The following is an 18,356-nucleotide window of genomic DNA, read 5'->3' as shown; positions in this document are numbered from 1 at the left end:
GGAAGATGCAAGCCTAATTTGGGTAAAGAACAAAAGGATCTAGCAGCAGTAACACAAATCACTAGCTTGTGCTATAGGGTAGCAAGGTTATTTTAAAAGAATGCAAACCAAGGACTAGCATAAAGGATACTGTATTAACGCATTGAATTTTGGCTAGACTAGATTGCACAGTCTGGTTGTAGACAATAAGGATGTCAGAGGGATATGATGGTAGGTTTAAAAGAGGAAGAATGAGAGGGGGCTCACGTGGAGGATAAACACCAACATGGACTAGTTAGTTGAGAGGTTTTGGAAAGATCTGTAGGGCCGATTGTGGGTGAAGTCATAGACTCGTTTGTTGAGCGAGTTTTGAGAAGATTTGTAGCTCAGGTTGAGGTTTTGGATGTAGGTTTGCTCGCTGAGCTGGAAGGTTCATTTCCAGACATTTTGTCACCCTACTAGATAACATCAGGGGCTTCAGGTGAAGCACTGCTGATAAGTCCTGCTTTCTCTTTGTATGTTTGGGTTCCTTTGGGTTGGTGAGGTCATCTCCTGTGGTGAAGTCACTTCCTGCTATTTTTCTCAGAGGGTGGTAGATGGGGTCTAACTTGATGTGTTTGTTGAGAGAGTTCAGGTTGGAATGCCATGCTTCTAGGAATTCTCGTGTGTGTCCTTCCTCATCTATATGTAAGGATATTAGTGAGAGAGGGTCTTTTTTTTAAAATTGCTAGTTGGTGTTCATGTATCCTGGTGGCTAGTTTTCTGCCTGTTTGTCCAATGTAGTATTTGTTACAGTCCTTGCACGGTATTTTGTAAATAACATTAGTTTTGCTTGTTGTTTGTTTAGGGTCTTTCAAGTTCATTAGCTGCTGTTTTAATGTGTTGGTGGGTTTGTGGGCTACCATGATGCCAAGGGGTCGGAGTAGTCTAGCAGTCATTTACATCAATCAACATTAACCTGGCCAAGGAAACACTGACTACACTATTAGAAGAACCAAAAGAGACACACAGCAAACACCACTAATTTAATCAACAAGGAAAGTATCATCAAGCTCGTGGACCTATGCCTTACCACACACTTCACCTTCAACCACAAAACCTAAAGACAAACCAATAGAACCAATCTGGGATCTCAGATATCAGAGTTCTTAGCAGAGTGATAATGCAGAGACTTGAACAAACAGCTCTGCCAACCATCCAACCCAAACTTTGGGTCCGCTACATGGATGACACCTTTGTCAGCACTAAACGAAACAAATTAGAGGAAACCTTCAAGACCATCGATAATACCATTACTGGTATATCACTCATTAAAGAGGAGGAAAACAACAAACTGCCATTCCTAGATGTCACAGTAGAGCGAACAGCCAATGGGAAACTTCAAACTAGCGTCTATAGGAAAACAACACATACGGAACAAATATTGAACTACAGAAGCAATCATCCCAACATCTACAAACGGAGCTGCATCAGAACATTATTTCAGCGAGCGAACACACACTGTAGCACAGAGGAACTACACAGAGCAGAAGAAAATCACCTATACACTGTATTCAAAAAGAATGGGTACCCAATAAACACAGTCCACCGATTTCTCAGCAACAAACCCAAACAAGCAGACAAAACACATCCAGAAACCCTAGCCACTCTCCCCTACGTGAAAATCATCTCGAAAATGACTGCCAGACTGCTCAGACCCCTTAGCATCATGGTAGCCCACAAACCCACCAACCCACTAAAACAGCAGCTAATGAACTTGGAAGACCCTATACAAACAAGCAAAACTAATGTCATTTACAAAATACCGTGCAAGGTCTGTAACAAACACTACATTAGACAAACAGGCAGAAAACTAGTCACCAGGATACATGAACACCAACGAGCCACAAAAAGACATGACCCTCTCTCACTAATATCCTTACATACGGGTGAGGGAGGACACCACTTCGCCTGGGACAACACATCCATCCTAGGACAAGCCCAACAAAGATACGCATGAGAATTCCTAGAAGCATGGCATTCCAACCGGAACACACTCAACAAACATATCGAATCAGACCCCATCTACCACCCCCTGAGAAAAAGAACAGGAAGTGACTTGACCACAGGAAATGACATCACCAACCCAAAGATACCTAAACATATAAATAGAAAACAGGACTCATCAGCAGTGCTTGGCCTGAGGCCCACTGAAGATGTTACCTAGTAGGATGACGAAACATCTGGAAATGAACCTTCCAGATCAGCGAGCAAACCTACATCCAGAACTCATTTGTTGAGCTGATGTGTTTTTCTGCAGACATTTCATCATCTCACTTGGTGGCATCGTCTGTGCCCCTGCCGTGAAGCGTTAGTGGTCTGCCCCACCTGGTAATTATATGCCTCTCTTTTTTGTTATTTCTGGTTCTGTATCTGAGGTGGTTTGTATATGGAGTCCAAGTTGATATGTTTGTTGATTGTGTTCTGGTTGGAGTGCCCGGCTTAGAGGATGATGTCAAAGATATTATCTACATACCGGATTCAGAGTTTGGGTTGGATGGTGGGGAGGGCTGTCCGTTCTAAACAGAAGCAGTACTGCAGCAACCTAGAACTCCAGAGGGCAGAACCGGAATACTTATTCAAGGGATTTAAAAGAAACAGGTACCCCCTGAGTACTACCCTCTGGTACTTATGCAACAAATCTGAAGCAGAAAACACTACATGACCAGACACAATAGTGACCATACCATACATCAAGGATGTATCAGAAATGACTACCTGACTACTCAGACCCATAGGACTCAGAGGCCCACAAATCAGTAAAAACCTTTCACCAGCTCCTCACAAAAGTTAAAGACCCAACACTCTCAACCAACAAAATAAACGTAATCTGCAAGATCTCCTGCAAGGACTGTGAAAAACACCACATAGGACAAACAGTAAGAAAACTGACCATCGAGTACACAAACATCAGCTCGCCAACACCAGACATAACCAGTATTTTCTCATTTCCACCCACACAGACAATGAAGGACACATTCAACTGGGACAATGTAACCATCCTAACATAGGCAAAACAGAGACACGTTAGAGAATTCCTGAATTGGACTCTATGTACAAACCACTCAAGTACAGAACCGAAAATAACAAAAAAAAGAGATACATAATTATCAGCTGGGACAGACCAACAACGCTTCACTAGAGGCACAGTGATGATGTCACATAGCCAGTGACAAAATGGCTGCATAAGAACACATCAGCTCAACGAACAAGTCTATGACCTCATGGACTAGTTAGGCTAAATGGCCCAATTCCATATGGTTTATCCCAGGCTTCCAAAAACATTTCCTTCAGTGACCCCATTTTGAGGCTTGAATATTGTTGCAACCCCACCGTAAGGACTATTAGAGCAACAGAACAGCTACAGAGCTGCTATAACTTGGCCAGAGCTTCAGGCCAGTCATTGCAACCTCTGAGCTCATAACTCCACTTGGGAAACCTTAGTTTATCCCTTATGATATTCAACTTACATAGGATTACAAAGCTTTATCTAGAAAATGGGGCAATAGAATATGGTTAGCTAATGATCAAATACAGAAAGAAGATGGTCTCACAATAATGTTGCTGTAATCCTCACTAAATTTAAAAGCCACAACACAAGGAATGGAGTCCTTTCCTTGATAATTAGTATTACATTGGAACTGGACAATAAACTAAGTTGAAAGTTTTCCAAAAGATAGTTGATTCACCTTTGCACATAGAAAAACCCACTCTAAAATACTTTCTGAAAGATTGAAGTTCCAGGTAAAATATGCCCACAAAACCAGAATATTTTAACGAGCAGTTACTATGTGAATAGGATAGGATGCTCTCGGAGGGTCGATGCAGACTTGATGGGCAAAATAACCTTTTTCTGCACTGTAGAAATTCTATGATCCCCTTCGCCTGCAACTCAGATTCAAACTCAACAACTGACAATGGTCATTACAATAACAACCACTCTTTGTTACTTCTGAAGTCTGAATATGCAGCCTCAAGCTAGAAATATCTCATTCATTTGCAAACAAATCACCACTTCAGCGATTAAGATTTCCAAGCTCCTAATTAGTTGTGGATAGGTTTGAAATTCATCTCTCTCCTTTGCAGCCTCATATCCTCCACCCGAGCTACTCTGTTGCCTGCAATTTCCTCTCCATACACTCAATCTCTCTCTCTCCTTCCCTACATCCTTAGTCACACATGCTGCCTCTCTGTATATCTTTCTGGTTCCCTTGCCAACCCCTGCCCCCATGTGCATCCAGCAGGCTTTTGACTACCTTTTCAAAGTGATCCCTGCCCACTGGCCTTGCTGCAATTGGCAAAAAAAACTTGTTCCTGGCCTTTGATCGTCTGTTACTGGACCTCTGCTCCCTACCTCAATACAAGCATTTATTTTCCCAGGTGGTCACTGCTCTGATTACAGATTGTTTTTCTCCCATGTTTATTGCTGACATTTTCCAAGTGGTTAGTCATGGATTTTCTGGGGCAACTTAGGGACTCTAGGGGTGGATTTACCTATGTAATTTGAACAAGGCTGCAATCGATTCAAATATTTGCTGATTGTGATTAGGGCTGAAACATCGACATTACAGTAGATTTTTCCCTGACATTCACACATGCTTTAAAGTAATTCATGGCAGCAAGCTCGATATCACTATAATCTTCCCTGGAGAAAACATTCTTACTAGCAGGAACAATTTTAATGTAATGGATATAGATGGAAGTAAAAAAGTGAACAGGATAATCAAGTATATAACATTTTAAATAAAATGCCAAAGTATCAGAAGATATATCTTTACCCTTCACTTAGATTTTAATCAACTCTTGTGCCAATTTACAAGGAAGACAAAGAACTGCATACATTTCATGTTACAAACTGCTTTTATAGCTCAATTATAGGCAACTAATAGATCATAAAACAGAGTTCACTTTCTAAACAAATGTATCCAAATACATGCATGTATGCAGACAGACTTTAAAAGCAAAATGGGCTTGTGTTATTAATCGCCATTATCAGCTGTGGGAAACTTAAATGACCGTCAGTCATGTTTACTGCTGATTTGTGAACTAGAAATAATTGTTTCATACATCTAGCTCTTATTAGCAAATCATTCCAAATCATTAAGTATTTTAATAAAATTTAGTTCTATTATGGGAACAGAACAGAACAGGCATTATTCAAAAAAGAATATAAATTTGTCCTTGTCACACCTTATTAGCATATGCATAAAATTAGTGCTCCCCTGCAGCATTCTCTGTACTTCACACACTTCCTATACATGTCAATATGCTCAACTAACTTGGTTGCCTTCTGCAACTGCACTTTTCAATGCATAATTTTGGGAATTTGTCACTCCTCGCAGTGATATCTTAACTCATTCCTGTAGCATTAAACACCAAAGAAAACTTTAAGCTGAATTTTCTGTGTAATTAAGATAGTGCAGTGTTAAACATTGTTCACACCTCTTCACTGGTTTCCAACTATATTAAAAACCTGTGTGTTGTATAAAATTTACACCAAGACACATCCATTGCTTGTTCTCCCATCATATACGTTCCTTAAAAAAGGAACAAAAGCTGCAAATTTAAACAGAACCTGCAGTGTACAAGATTTTTTTGATTCAGGGTTAAGTATGGGGGAAAAGAGTGAAAATTGAAACATTTTAAGTTTAAACCTGCCCCCACCCCAAAAATATTTCCGAGCCAAGGAGGTTTCCTTTCTCCCTCCAATGCTGCTCGTAACATTTAATAGCCCTCATAATTAGTTTCCAGGGAAATTCTATTAGAAACCCTGACTAAATATGGCCTACTCCTAACCAGCTTTTGGGCCTCAAGTCTCTGAACCCAAAACGATCGCCTATCAGACCAGCACAAATTACCAAACCAAAATGAACAAGTCAGCAATAGCTCCTTGTTCTAACTTCCACCTCCTAAGAAAGATGCAAAGAGAACTATACATCTGTTTTTGCAAGTTTTTTTTGGTAGGCCTGATTTTTCTCTCAGTAATAGGTTAAAATATACATTTCTATGTCCATATTAAATATGATTAATCTAGGGTCAGTAAAAAGATTTCACAAAATTAAATCCTGGACATCTAAATAACAGTCTTTGGCATGTTACATTTCTAATTAGTTCCATGTAACCTTACATAGAATAAGCAGAGACAAAGTCAGCCACAATGCAACAAAAATTGTGAGGAACAGCAGTAGTCTCTGGGGTGCTGAAAGAAGCCTTTTGTTTTCATGTGCTGCCAACTTATTATTCAACAGGCCTCAAAGGTCTCACACAAGGCTAAATGTATATTTCTATTAATTCATGTACATCAAGTTGCTGATATTAATGAACAGCAAGTGGATTTAATTGCTTGGACTTCTGATTTTAAAAAAAGACTAGATATTTTCTGTAGTTTTAATTGTCTATAGTCCATGCGCCAGAACAGGTGTTATGGTGATGGGAACATATAGGGGGCGTCACTCCACATCGAGCCAAGGACGTAAGCCTCCATGAACTACCACATCTAGTACAAGCATTGAACCCACAACTTCAGTGTCATTTTGCATCACATTCTAGCCATCTGAACAAGGAGGAAAATCAGAACTTTTAAATGCTGCTTACAAAACAAATTCTTTAAATGGTGACTGCACTAAAGATGTTTGTGTAGAAGAAAATCAAACTAGATGAGTGAATGAGAAGAGTAAGAGTAATAAAAAGATGGGGTACTGGGCTAATGGACGGATACTTGGTAGTGTGGATGAGCAGAGGGATCTTGGTGTCCATGTACACAGATCTTTGAAAGTTGCCACCCAGGTAAATAGTGCGGTAAAGAAGGCATATGGCGTACTGGCTTTTATTGGTAGAGGAATTGAGTTCCGCAGTACTGAGGTCATGTTGCAGTTGTATAAGACTCTGGTGCGGCCGCATCTGGAGTATTGTGTGCAGTTTTGGTCGCCATACTATCGGAAGGATGTGGAGGCACTGGAACGAGTGCAGAGGAGGTTTACCAGGATGTTGCCTGGTATGGTAGAAAGATCGTATGAGGAAAGGCTGAGGCACTTGGAGTTGTTTTCATTGGAGAAAAGAAGGTTTAGGGGTGACTTGATAGAGGTGTACAAGATGATTAGGGGTTTAGATAGAGTCGACAGTGAGAATCTTTTTCCACGTATGGAGTCAGCTATTACAAGGGGGCATAGCTTTAAATTAAGGGGGGGGTAGGTATAGGACAGATGTTAGGGGTAGGTTCTTTACTCAGCGAGTCGTGAGTTCATGGAATGCCCTGCCAGTAGCAGTGGTGGACTCTCCCTCATTATGGGCTTTTAGCGGGCATTGGATAGGCATATGGAGGATAGTGGGCTAATGTAGGTTAGGTGGGCTTGGATCGGCGCAACATCGAGGGCCGAAGGGCCTGTACTGCGCTGTATTCTTCTATGTTCTATAATAAGTTTGGCTACAACTGATATATTTATGTGCTTTCATGATTCCTCTCTGATCATGGAGAAGCTCAGCAGAGTAGAAATTATCTTTCATCTTGAAACACCACAACACCACTATTCACAAACCAATCTTATCTTACACTGGTAGTTAACCTTTGTTTAAAAACTAGCTTGAATGTGAATGTAGTTCAATGAAGTGAGGAGGAAACAGTAATGATTATTTGGTTGATAAAATGTAATTTTTCATGTCACTCAGAAGTAACATAGGTATTGAATATATCCTGCTCACAGACTGCATGCAATTTACAATGCCATCTTGTGGCTGCAAGGTAAAGCAAACATTCAAACTATTAAATAAAATCAGAAACCAAGTTAAAGAAATTCGACCATACAAATCCCATTCAGGCAATTTCAAAAAGATGAGAATAATAGATGTCCCACTTGCAGTTCCTTTTGCAAAAATATGTAATATTATCCTATAATGAGAGAATATTACTCTAGATATTGTGAAAGAGGGAAATTTAATTCAAGGCAAGAACAGAGTAAAGGAATGTAAACAGTTGTCACAAAAATTTAACTACAAACAAGTGGCATTGCTAAATTATTAGAATCCATTTTAAAGAAGTAATAGAGGACATTTGGAAACTCAAAATACAATGCATCAAAGTCAGCATGGCTTTATGAAGGGTAAATCATGTTGACTGATTTGCTAGAGCTCTTTGAAGATATAACAAGCAATATTGATAATGTGAATTCTATATATCTGGATGTGCAGAAGGTATTCGACAAGATCCTGCACAAAAGGTAAGATAACATGGAATTGGGGCAATTTATTAACTTGGACAGAGGATTTGCTTTGCTTTCTGTTGGTTTGCTAAGAGTCGGGATACATGGGTCTTTTTCTGGTTGGGAAGATATAACCGATGGCATGTTTCAGGATTCAGTCCTCGGGCCCCAACTATTTACAATCTATATTAATGACTTGGATGTGGGGAATAGAAAGTACTATAGACAATTTTGCATATGATACTAAAGTCAGTGGGAAAGCTGCAATGAAGAAATTAAAAATACAAATTGTTATGGATAGGTGAGATGAATGGTTGAAAATGTGGCAGATGAAGTTTAATGTGAAGAAGAGTGAGGTTATCCATTTTGGTTGGAGGAATAGAAAAACAACTTATCTAAATGGAGGAACACTTCAGAATGCTTTAGTGCCTCATGCATGAAATCACATAAGTAATATGCAGGTACTGAAGGAAGGCAAATGGCATTTTGGCATTTATTGCAAAAGGAAGACAGTACAAAAATAGCTAAGTACTGCTGCAACTGTAAAAGGCATGAGACACCCGCCTGGAGTACTGCATACAATATTGCTCCCCTCGATCGTTGCATTCGAAGCAGTTCAGTGGAGGTTCACCTAATTGATTCCAGAGATGAGGGATTTGTCTTAAGAGACATTGAGCAGCTTAAAAGAGTTTAGAAGAATGAGAGGAGATCTAACTGAAGTATGTAAGATAGGGCATAGTTTTAAGGTAAGGGCTAACAAACTGTGAATCTGGAATTCAGTACCCCAGAGCGTGGTGAACTCTGGAACATTGAATAAAGCTAAGGAGGAGACAGACATTCCTGATGAAGGGCTTTTGCCCGAAACGTCGATTTTACTGCTCCTCGGATGCTGCCTGAACTGCTGTGCTCTTCCAGCACCACTAATCCAGAACCTGCAGTCATTGTTTTTAACCTAGATTTTTAAATTAGTAATGGGTCAAAGGATTATAGGGAGCAAGCAGGAAAGTGGAGTTGAGGCCTGAAATGAGACCAGCCAAGATCATACCAAATGATGCAGTAGGCTTGAGGCTAAATTGTCTACTCCTGCTCCTCATTATTAATGTCTCAAACAAACAAATTAGTTGCAGGAATAGGCCATTCAGTCCCTGGACCTGCTCAGATTTCAATAAGCAAATTTATCAGCACACGTTAAAAGCTACAATATATTTTGTGCTGCCAAAAGTTAAGATTCCCATAAGGTGTCAGTATTTTTTAATGTTGTCACCCTCTTTTTTGTCAGTCTGTGGACAGTTGTAGATTTTAATTTGCAGGGAATTTATGGTGTTCACTAGGCAAATCAAAGGCAACAAGGACATATAGAGCCGGCAACAACCAATACGGGGAGCTGCAGCTCACCACCACCTTCTCAAGGATTAATTAAAGATGGGCAACCAAAGCTTGTCCAACCAACAGCATTCACACCCTATCAACGAGTACGTGGTTGTAATGCAGAGGGATGGCCTCCAAAAACCTGTCACATTTTTACTGGAATGAAAGAGAGCTTTGTATCAAGTAAAACAAAACGTAAAAACATTTAAACATGTTGAAGGTTTAAACTCCAACAAGGGACTGGATAATTATTAGCCAGTTAACGATATAGAATTTTACAATTCTGCCAGTATTTACTGGTCAGTTGAAGGTCAAAACTAAATGCAAGAGAATGTATTGGCATTTCTATTTCCCAATGCAACCGTAAACAAAGCATGACTGCATGTTGTTTCATGACTGGAATCTGAGAAAATCCTAATACTGCCAAATCTTGAATCTTAAAAGGCTGTTTCAGATCATGAATGGATGAGAGATCTATAAATCTATAAATGAGGGAAGATGATGGCCTGAGGGTATTATCACTGGACTGTTCATCCAGAGACCCAGGTAATGTTCTGGGGACCTGGATTTGAATCCCACTACAGCAGACGGTGGCAATTGTATTCAATTAAGGATAAGGAATTAATGATGACCATGAATCCATTGTCAGGAAAAACCCATCTGGTTCACTAATGTCCTTTAGGCGAGGAAACCACTATCCTTCCCTAGTCTGGCCTACATGTGACTCCAAACCCACAGCAATATGATTGACTCTTAACTGCCATCTGGGCAATTAGGGATGAGCAATAAATGCTGCCCTGACCAGCGACACCCTCATTCCATCAATGAACAAAATAAAAAGTTAGTGTGTGGCAAGGAAAAAACAGAAGGACACAAAATTAATTGACTATTTCAACAAAATCACAATGATATTTAAAAATTCAAATTTTATTATGGACAAATGTGAGGAGATAGGGTCACTGCAGAAAATTATCAATTTGACTTTCCATAACCCCACACAAAACCAATGTGAAACAATGTAAAGCACTCAACAAGACATTTTTGATCTTTCAGCTATTTTCTTTTGAAACCATCTGTACATTCATTAAGACACTGGATTTTACTGATTTGATTGGTACATTAAACTAATCTGGATTGAGAACAAAGAACATTACAGCTGTCAAAACAGTTGGTTCATTTTGGGTATCCTCTAGCAACAAAAAAGCAAAAATTAAAATCATTCAACCTTACCCCAAAAAATCAAAGTCGATTGTTGAATACCTCGCCTGGATTAGTGCCCAAAGACCCCAGAAGAAATGGGAAGCCTGAAGAAATAGGAGACAGAATTAAAAATTGGTTTCGTTGGCTTAGAATAAGAAAGGTGATAATGAGCAGCTTTCTTGAACCAGTGTAGTCGCAAGATGTTTGTATCACCAACTGTGAAGGAATAGCAATAGAATTCCAAAGGTCTGGAAGGGGAGCTGGCAGGTGCTAGTGTCTCTAGTGCCCATGCCCTTGCAGCTGATAGAGGTCATAGGTTTTGAAACTGCTGTCAAAAGAACCTTGGTTGGTTAATGTAGTGCATCTTGCAGTTGGTAAACATTGCTACCACTATGTCCATAGGTGGGAGGAGTGAATGGTTAATATGGTGGGAATATTACCAACCAACTGCAATATTTTGTCCTGGATGACATCAAGCACTGGGGTTGTTCAGTGTCACTGGAGCTGCACATATTCAGGCCAGTATTCCAAACATAACCCTGATCTGTGCCAGATGGCAGACAGTCGTTGGGGAATCACTAAGTTACTCACCTCAGAATTTCCAGTCTCTGATCTCTCTGGTATTCATGTAGCCTAAAATTTTTAAAATGGTGTTCAAGTTTTTGTTCAATGATAATTGTAGTATCAATAGTATTGGTATTAGTAGTTGAACGTTTACAATGTTGCTGATGCAATGCAATGAACTGAGGCGGAATAGCTTGGGAGTGCTTAAAGTTAAGGCAAATTAATAGTGGTAACTCAGGTGAAATTTAATAAAAGGTTTGTGGCATCCCTGAAAAGGAATCTCACGCAAGATGCTTTCATAAAGGTAGAGAATATCAGCAACAACAAAAAAAAATTATGGAAGGCATTCTCAACATGAAAAAAAACTCAATCATAGAAATCCTAAAGTGCGGAAAGAGGCCATTCGGCCCATCAAGCCCAGGCAGACCCTCTGAACAGCATCCACCCAGACCCAGGACTCCACCCAATTCCAGCAGCCCCTCATTTACCATGGTTAACTGACATAGCCTGCACATCCCGAAAAACTATTTGGCAATTTACCACAGCCAAACCACCTAACCTGTACATCTTGGATTGTAGAAGGAAACCAGGGCACCAGTGAAAGCCCACGCAGACACCAGAAGAACATGCAAACTCCCAACAGACAGACACTCAAGGGTGAAATTGAACCCAGGTCCCCGGCGCGGCCAAGCAGCAGTGCAAACCATTGTGCTACTCTAGCAGGAAATCTCAGGACTTATCACCATTTAAAGGCAGGGCTTCCCAAACTGGGAGTCATGACCTGACAGCTATAACATGACACTGTAATCTTTTGCTATAAATTCAGAATCTTATGATCTTATACTCTACAACCACCTGAAGGAGCAGCGCTCCAAAAGCTAGTGCTTCCAAATAAACCTGTTGGACTATGACTTGATGTGTAATTTTTAACTTGATCCACTGTTTTTTGTTATTGATATCAATGATTTGGATATGAATACAAGAGTTACGGTTGAGAAATTTGCAGATAACACCAAAATAAGTAGTATAGTGCACAGCAAAGAAGATGATCTCAGAGTTAAATGGGACCTTGATCAAATGGACCAATGGGCCAAAGAGTGGCAGATGGAGTTAAATTTTGATAAATGTGAAATGTTGCATTTTGCCAATGCCAAACCAGGGCAAGCTTATTCAGTTAACAGTGGGGCCTGGAGAGAGCTGCCCGAACAAAGAGACCTAGGGGCATAGTTCCGTGAAAGTGGAGTCGTAGAATCCTGGTCACCTTTCAATAGGAAGGATGTTGTTAAACTTGCGAAAGTACACAAAAAGTTTACAAGGATGCTGCAGGGACTGGAGGGTTTTATAGGGAGCACTGAATAGACTGGGGCATTTTTCTCCTGCAGCCTTGGGGACTGGCTTTATAAAGGTCAATAAAATCATGAGGAGCATGGGTAGGTGAAGAGCCAAGTTTTCCATCCTAGGGTGTGGAAGTCCAAAAACTAGAGGTCATAGCTTTAAGGTAAGAGGGGAAAGATTTTAAAAGGACAAGAGGGGCAGGTTTTCACGCAAGGGGTGGTGCATGAATGTGGAGCTGCTAGAGCAAGTGCAGGAGGCCAGCACAATTTCAACATTTAAAAAGCATTTGGATATGTATATAAAGAAGAGACGTTTAGAGGGATATGGGCCAAAAGCTGGCAAGTGGGACTAGGTCAGATTGGGATGTCTGGTCAGCGTGGATCAGTTAGACCAAAGGGTCTGTTTCCATGCTGTATGACTCTATAACACACATCTCCACTTCCCTGGAATCGCCTTCTCTACCTAAAAGTAAAATACTGCAGATGCTGGAAATCTCAAACAAACACAGAATGCTGGAGAAACTCAGTATGTCTGACAGCAACTGAGAAAGAGAAACATCCCCTGGTATGGCTGAAATGTCATATCAGGCTTAAAACATGAACTTTCTCTCACTACAGATGCTGCCAGATTTAGAGTTTCTTCAGTATTCTGTTTGTTCCCTTTCTGACCTCTTTTGGATCTCATTCTTGCAATATTTGAGAATTTAAAATGGTCATCCTTTTGTTTCATACCCTCAATTATCTCATTCTTACATCGGTTTCATCTTATAGTCGTTCTACATGTTCCTTGACATTGGTCTTCTATGTACTGCCTTCCCCTTGCTATATGTACCTCAGCAACAGAGGTTCAGTGCTCTGAAACCCTCTCCTTAACTATCCTCACCATTCCATCTGCCCTCCCTCATGACATATGTTTTCACCATACTTTTGGTCACCTGGAAATAAACTTTTGAATAGTTACAGCAACGTGCTCTGAGATTTTAGGAACCCCTGATGTGATTAAGTTATGAGAAATTCTATTAAATTTGAAATGAACATTCTTGTTACTTATCCTTTTTTAAAAATAGAAAACCAGCAAATGGAAATACAATAGATGTATGAAATCTGGTAGCTAGCTTTGGTTTATACAAATTTGAGGTTTAACTACATGTTTCACACAACAGTAAAGTATTCAGGCAGTATGTTAAATAATTAAAGTTGATCACATTATCACCATTAACAGCACTTGGATGTTACTGGCTATACTTGAACAATAAACTTACCAGTGCAAATACATTAACTTGTAAATAAAGTACTTCAATTTCCTCATCAGTTACTTCTGTACTAATTCCTTTATACTCTTTTAAAGCCTCAAGATAGCATTTCAGCCACTGCAATTGGATATTTTTGGCTGGATACAAACTGTAATCAACTTCATTTACACCTAAGGTTAAAAAAAGAGTAAAATGTGTTATACAACTTTGAATCCATGGATTCTATATAAAAAAAACTTCACATTTCTGGATTTATTACCTGCAAATTCATTGAAATGGTTCCCAATGTCAAATGCCTGGTAGTTATAGCCTGCATATTCATAATCAATGAATCGCACGTGACCTATTCAGAGTAGAAAAACAATCAAATCAACACGTAGATGAAAATTTGATGAACAGGCCAATTCCTAGGTATCTCTTATAAAATAATCAATTGTCTTTCCTTTAGTTTCAATGGGAACTGTGCAACACAATGAGTGTTTCCATAGAGCTCCAAACTGAGAAACAGGCAGTTTGATTTACTTGGTCAATGCCAGTTATAATGTTCCATACAAACTCTATTTCATCCAACTGTATTTTCTACTCATTTCTCCCCCATATTCTCTTAGCTTCTCCTTCAATGAATCATTGCTCTTCACCTCAACCATTCCATGTCAAATCTCACATTCTAACCTCTCTGGCTAAGAAGGTTTCCGCTAGATTTCCTATTGGATTTGTAAGTGGCCATCTCATCATTAAAGCCCTTGTTTTGATTGCCCTTTAAATGCTAATGAACAAATTAAATTCACGTAACTTCATGAAGACGACTTTAAAGTTATTTTAATATCCACATTGAGGGGTTCTGAATCAGTTTCTGGTTAATAATAATTCCATGATCATCTTCAATGAATCTTTGCTATTAGTGAACAGTAACCATATAATCATGATAAGTTATGTTCTATTGACAAGACTGGAAACCAACTGCAGTAAGAGCAGAGAAAGCAGGGACAGAGCCTCAACATGATTTAAGTTCATAGTGATGAAATTGTTTCCTTTCATCCTTAGGCTGTGCTTTAACTCACTCCTGCAATGTCCACTCATTGCCTCTGCAGTTCTTAAATCACCTCTGAGGTCTTAGCCCCCCAAGCATGAAGTTCCCTCAATGTAAAATTCTTTCCTCCGAGCACTCATTACTTCTTCCCAAAGCTTCCACTCTAACTATACTTCTGTGGAAGCTTCTGTGCTACTGTCTGACTGAAGGAAATCAGTCACCAATCAGGGAGAAACTTGATGGCACAAAATTAATTACACTTATGTAGTTATTTTTACCAATTAATGCTGTAATACATTGACACAAAATATACAATCTTTTTAAGATCAGAAATGATTTGTGCTCTGCGCCATCCTAAACCCATGTAAAATAAAAGCAAAATGCTTGCCAATCTAAGAAAAGTGATAAGAGGGAAACCAGTTAGACATTCAGTGCTGCACCAGCTGAATACTGCCATTGTCATAGTTCTGGGTATTTATCAATCGAGTGGTTAATATGGTAGGGGTGAAAGACAACAGGGAAGAAAATGAAATCAGGCATGCTTTGAAATTGTTCAACATACTATGTGATCAACAAAATAACTAAAATACATGGAATGAAAATACATTTTTGTTATGTTCACCGAGGTGGCATTGATGAATCATTAGAAGACTTTTTTTTCCCCCAAATTTATATGGGTATAACGCATTTCTGATTCTCATGGCTTCAATTTCATTCTATACACCCAGATCTATTATGAATGCAATTACAGACGAAGTTCTCTTCATTAAATCCAGGATGAGTTTAATGTTTTTAGAAAGAAATAACAAAACACTAATCTACTGGTCCCATAGACTAAATCAGTTGATTCTTGCTGAGAAACTAATCCCCAATACATTAAACAAATAGAAAGTGCATGCAGATTCTACTTTCAAGAATAATGTTTTAATACACTTAAAATAATATTACTGTTTATTAAAGCATTCTGATATTTTATACTATTCAAAAAGGAAGCCATAGCAACATTTTGTATCAAAGACTAAGTGCTATAAGTTGACTATTTCAACATTTAAAAATTCACAAACATCCCTGTGTGTTGAACATTATTACTGTACCTGTGTTTCACAGGTTCTTGTTTTGTGATGCCTCCAACTTTAAAGTTGCTTGTTAATATGTCAAAAGACCTATAAATTAAATAAATATTACCCAATGCATAAAGGTTTCGGCTTTAGCTTGGTTTCATTAAAGTCGAAAGACTGAAAAACAAAAGTACCCAAACTTCTTAAAAAGTTGTGGAAGTGCTACAAACCTGTTGCAAGGGCTCATGACCACGCACCTTTCTCAGAGCTATTTTTATTGCATAACTGCATTTTACTGATGCTTATTCTAAATTTGCTGTAACGAATTACACAAACAGTCCGAGAAGCTCAATCATCATACTGAGACTTTCTAAAAATGCTAAAAACAAACATGATCCAAGTTACATTCCTGCCTCTTATGGTCCTCCCTTTCACAAGTATGATAAGACTAACTAATTATCCATAAACATATCTATTAAATGTTAAACTTATGAGCATTTGCAGATAGGTTGTATCCTAAATTCAAAATTAGATGTTTGAAAAAACTGACAGGTGTCAACAAATATTTCAATTTTAATGATTGAGCATTTATATATCCATCTTTTGAAAAATAAATCCCCTTTACTAGAAGAAAAAAAAACTACATATTATAATACCTAAGTTGGCATGAGGAGATGTCAGCAAAGCTGTTTATTGGATATAATTTACATTAAAAAAAGAGAAAAAAGTTTGAACACATTACCTGGTCCTGGCATTTAATTCGGTGAGCTGACCTACAGAAATAAATACTTATTTGCAAACTTTATAGATTTATAATTGTGACAACTGAATGTTAAAACTAATAAGTAGTTTACATACCGAATACAAAATTTCTAATGTTAAAAAAAACAAACTGCTCAAATTCATAAACCATAGGGAAAAATAAAATGTTTCAGAAAAATATTCTAACCTTCACTCAACAAAGACATCTTCAGGTAAGCACCAAAGAGATGTCTGAAATATGGATATAAAACTTGGACTGTACAACACTGATTAACTATTACCTCCCATGGCCAGGTATGTACGAACAAGTGTACAATTAATCCCCGACCAATGCACTATAACAGTACGATGTAAGCCACCAACTGTTGGCAGCACACATGCAACAAATGAGACAAGTTCAGCAAATCCAAGGTTAAAATCTGACTGGAACAGCTAAATCTTTTGTGAATAATAATTTGCAATTTGCATTAATGAAAAGTCAATAAACAGAACTAATTCCCAAACAAAAAAAAGTATTAAAATGCAACAATGGAACAATTAAAATCAGGCACATTACCATCATCTTAACATTACATTATACAAGAACAAATTGCTGTAGAAACTCAGGCCTAGCAGCATCTGTGGAGAGAAAACAGTTAACGTTTTCAGTCCAATAACTCTTCTTCAAATGTTGCCAGACCTGAATTTCTCCAGCACTTTTTTAAATATACAAATTTACAGCATCTGCAGTTATCATTTCAACATGATATGCATGTATCTAGGTTTTGATCACTGAAATTTGACAGTAGAGGAACTACACATAAAAATGTATAAGTATTACAATTCATCTATTTACTGCACTAGCCTTTTTTGGAGTGGCTTTAGGTTCCCAAATTTAGCACAAAGTCAAATCTGGAGACATATTTTAAATAAGTTAGGATATTTGTACAAAGAACTATGGATAAGTACATTGGAAATAATGTTGTCTATGTAAATCTGGCTCTCTGACAATGAACATGATGATTAATTGACAAAATATCAAAAAGCAAAAAAAGAACCAAGTTTGAAACTAAAAAGGGTAGGCTTCTCCGAATTTTCAGCTTCTATTCACAACTCTTTATTTGTAGTTTACAGATAGATGAAATGTAATGGAGATATTGACCCTCAATTAGATGTCGAGGGAGAGGGCTAGAATATATCACTACAAGTTTCTAGAATTAGCAAGAACATGGGGGTCTCAAGAGATTGGTATCTGAAGGTCAATTTTGTGCAACATAAGTAATTAATGAAGTTGGGCAAAGAAAGGTGATAGACAAGAAGAATTGACAAACCACAGAGCTTCAGCATATTTTTAATAAGTTCACTCAGGCCAACTGGACTGATCTATTTCTCAAAACAGGAAGGGTTGCCAACAAAAGTTTACTGCCAATCCAAAGATTGGACATCGTCTAGGAACATTTGAAGCCTGCCAAAATTAATAAGGTGCCATTAGCTGGATCATGTGTCTAAAATCTCTCATATTTCAGTTGTCAGCTAGTGGAGTATGCCAAGTGCTTCTCCATTCAGATGGGAATGGGTGATCACAAATGACTTAT

General features: G+C 38.5%; 1 protein-coding gene across 1 annotated transcript in view; it reads right to left on the bottom strand.

Annotated features, from left to right (window-relative positions):
* etnk1 (ethanolamine kinase 1) overlaps nucleotides 1–18,356 on the bottom strand; it is a 55,430-nt gene that overhangs the window by 17,311 nt on the left and 19,763 nt on the right. Inside the window, exons 5-7 of the mRNA XM_043713402.2 lie at nucleotides 14,192–14,275; nucleotides 13,942–14,102; nucleotides 10,812–10,885 (exon numbers count right to left, since the gene is read on the bottom strand). Of these exons, the coding sequence (XP_043569337.1) occupies nucleotides 10,812–10,885; nucleotides 13,942–14,102; nucleotides 14,192–14,275 (319 nt within the window). The remainder of the gene's footprint in view (nucleotides 1–10,811; nucleotides 10,886–13,941; nucleotides 14,103–14,191; nucleotides 14,276–18,356) is intronic.

This window comes from Chiloscyllium plagiosum, unplaced genomic scaffold, assembly GCF_037043375.1.
Source record: "Chiloscyllium plagiosum isolate Xiang-an unplaced genomic scaffold, Cpla_swu_hap1 HiC_scaffold_23, whole genome shotgun sequence".
NCBI lineage: Eukaryota > Metazoa > Chordata > Chondrichthyes > Orectolobiformes > Hemiscylliidae > Chiloscyllium > Chiloscyllium plagiosum.
This window is presented reverse-complemented; position numbering and strand designations above follow the sequence as displayed.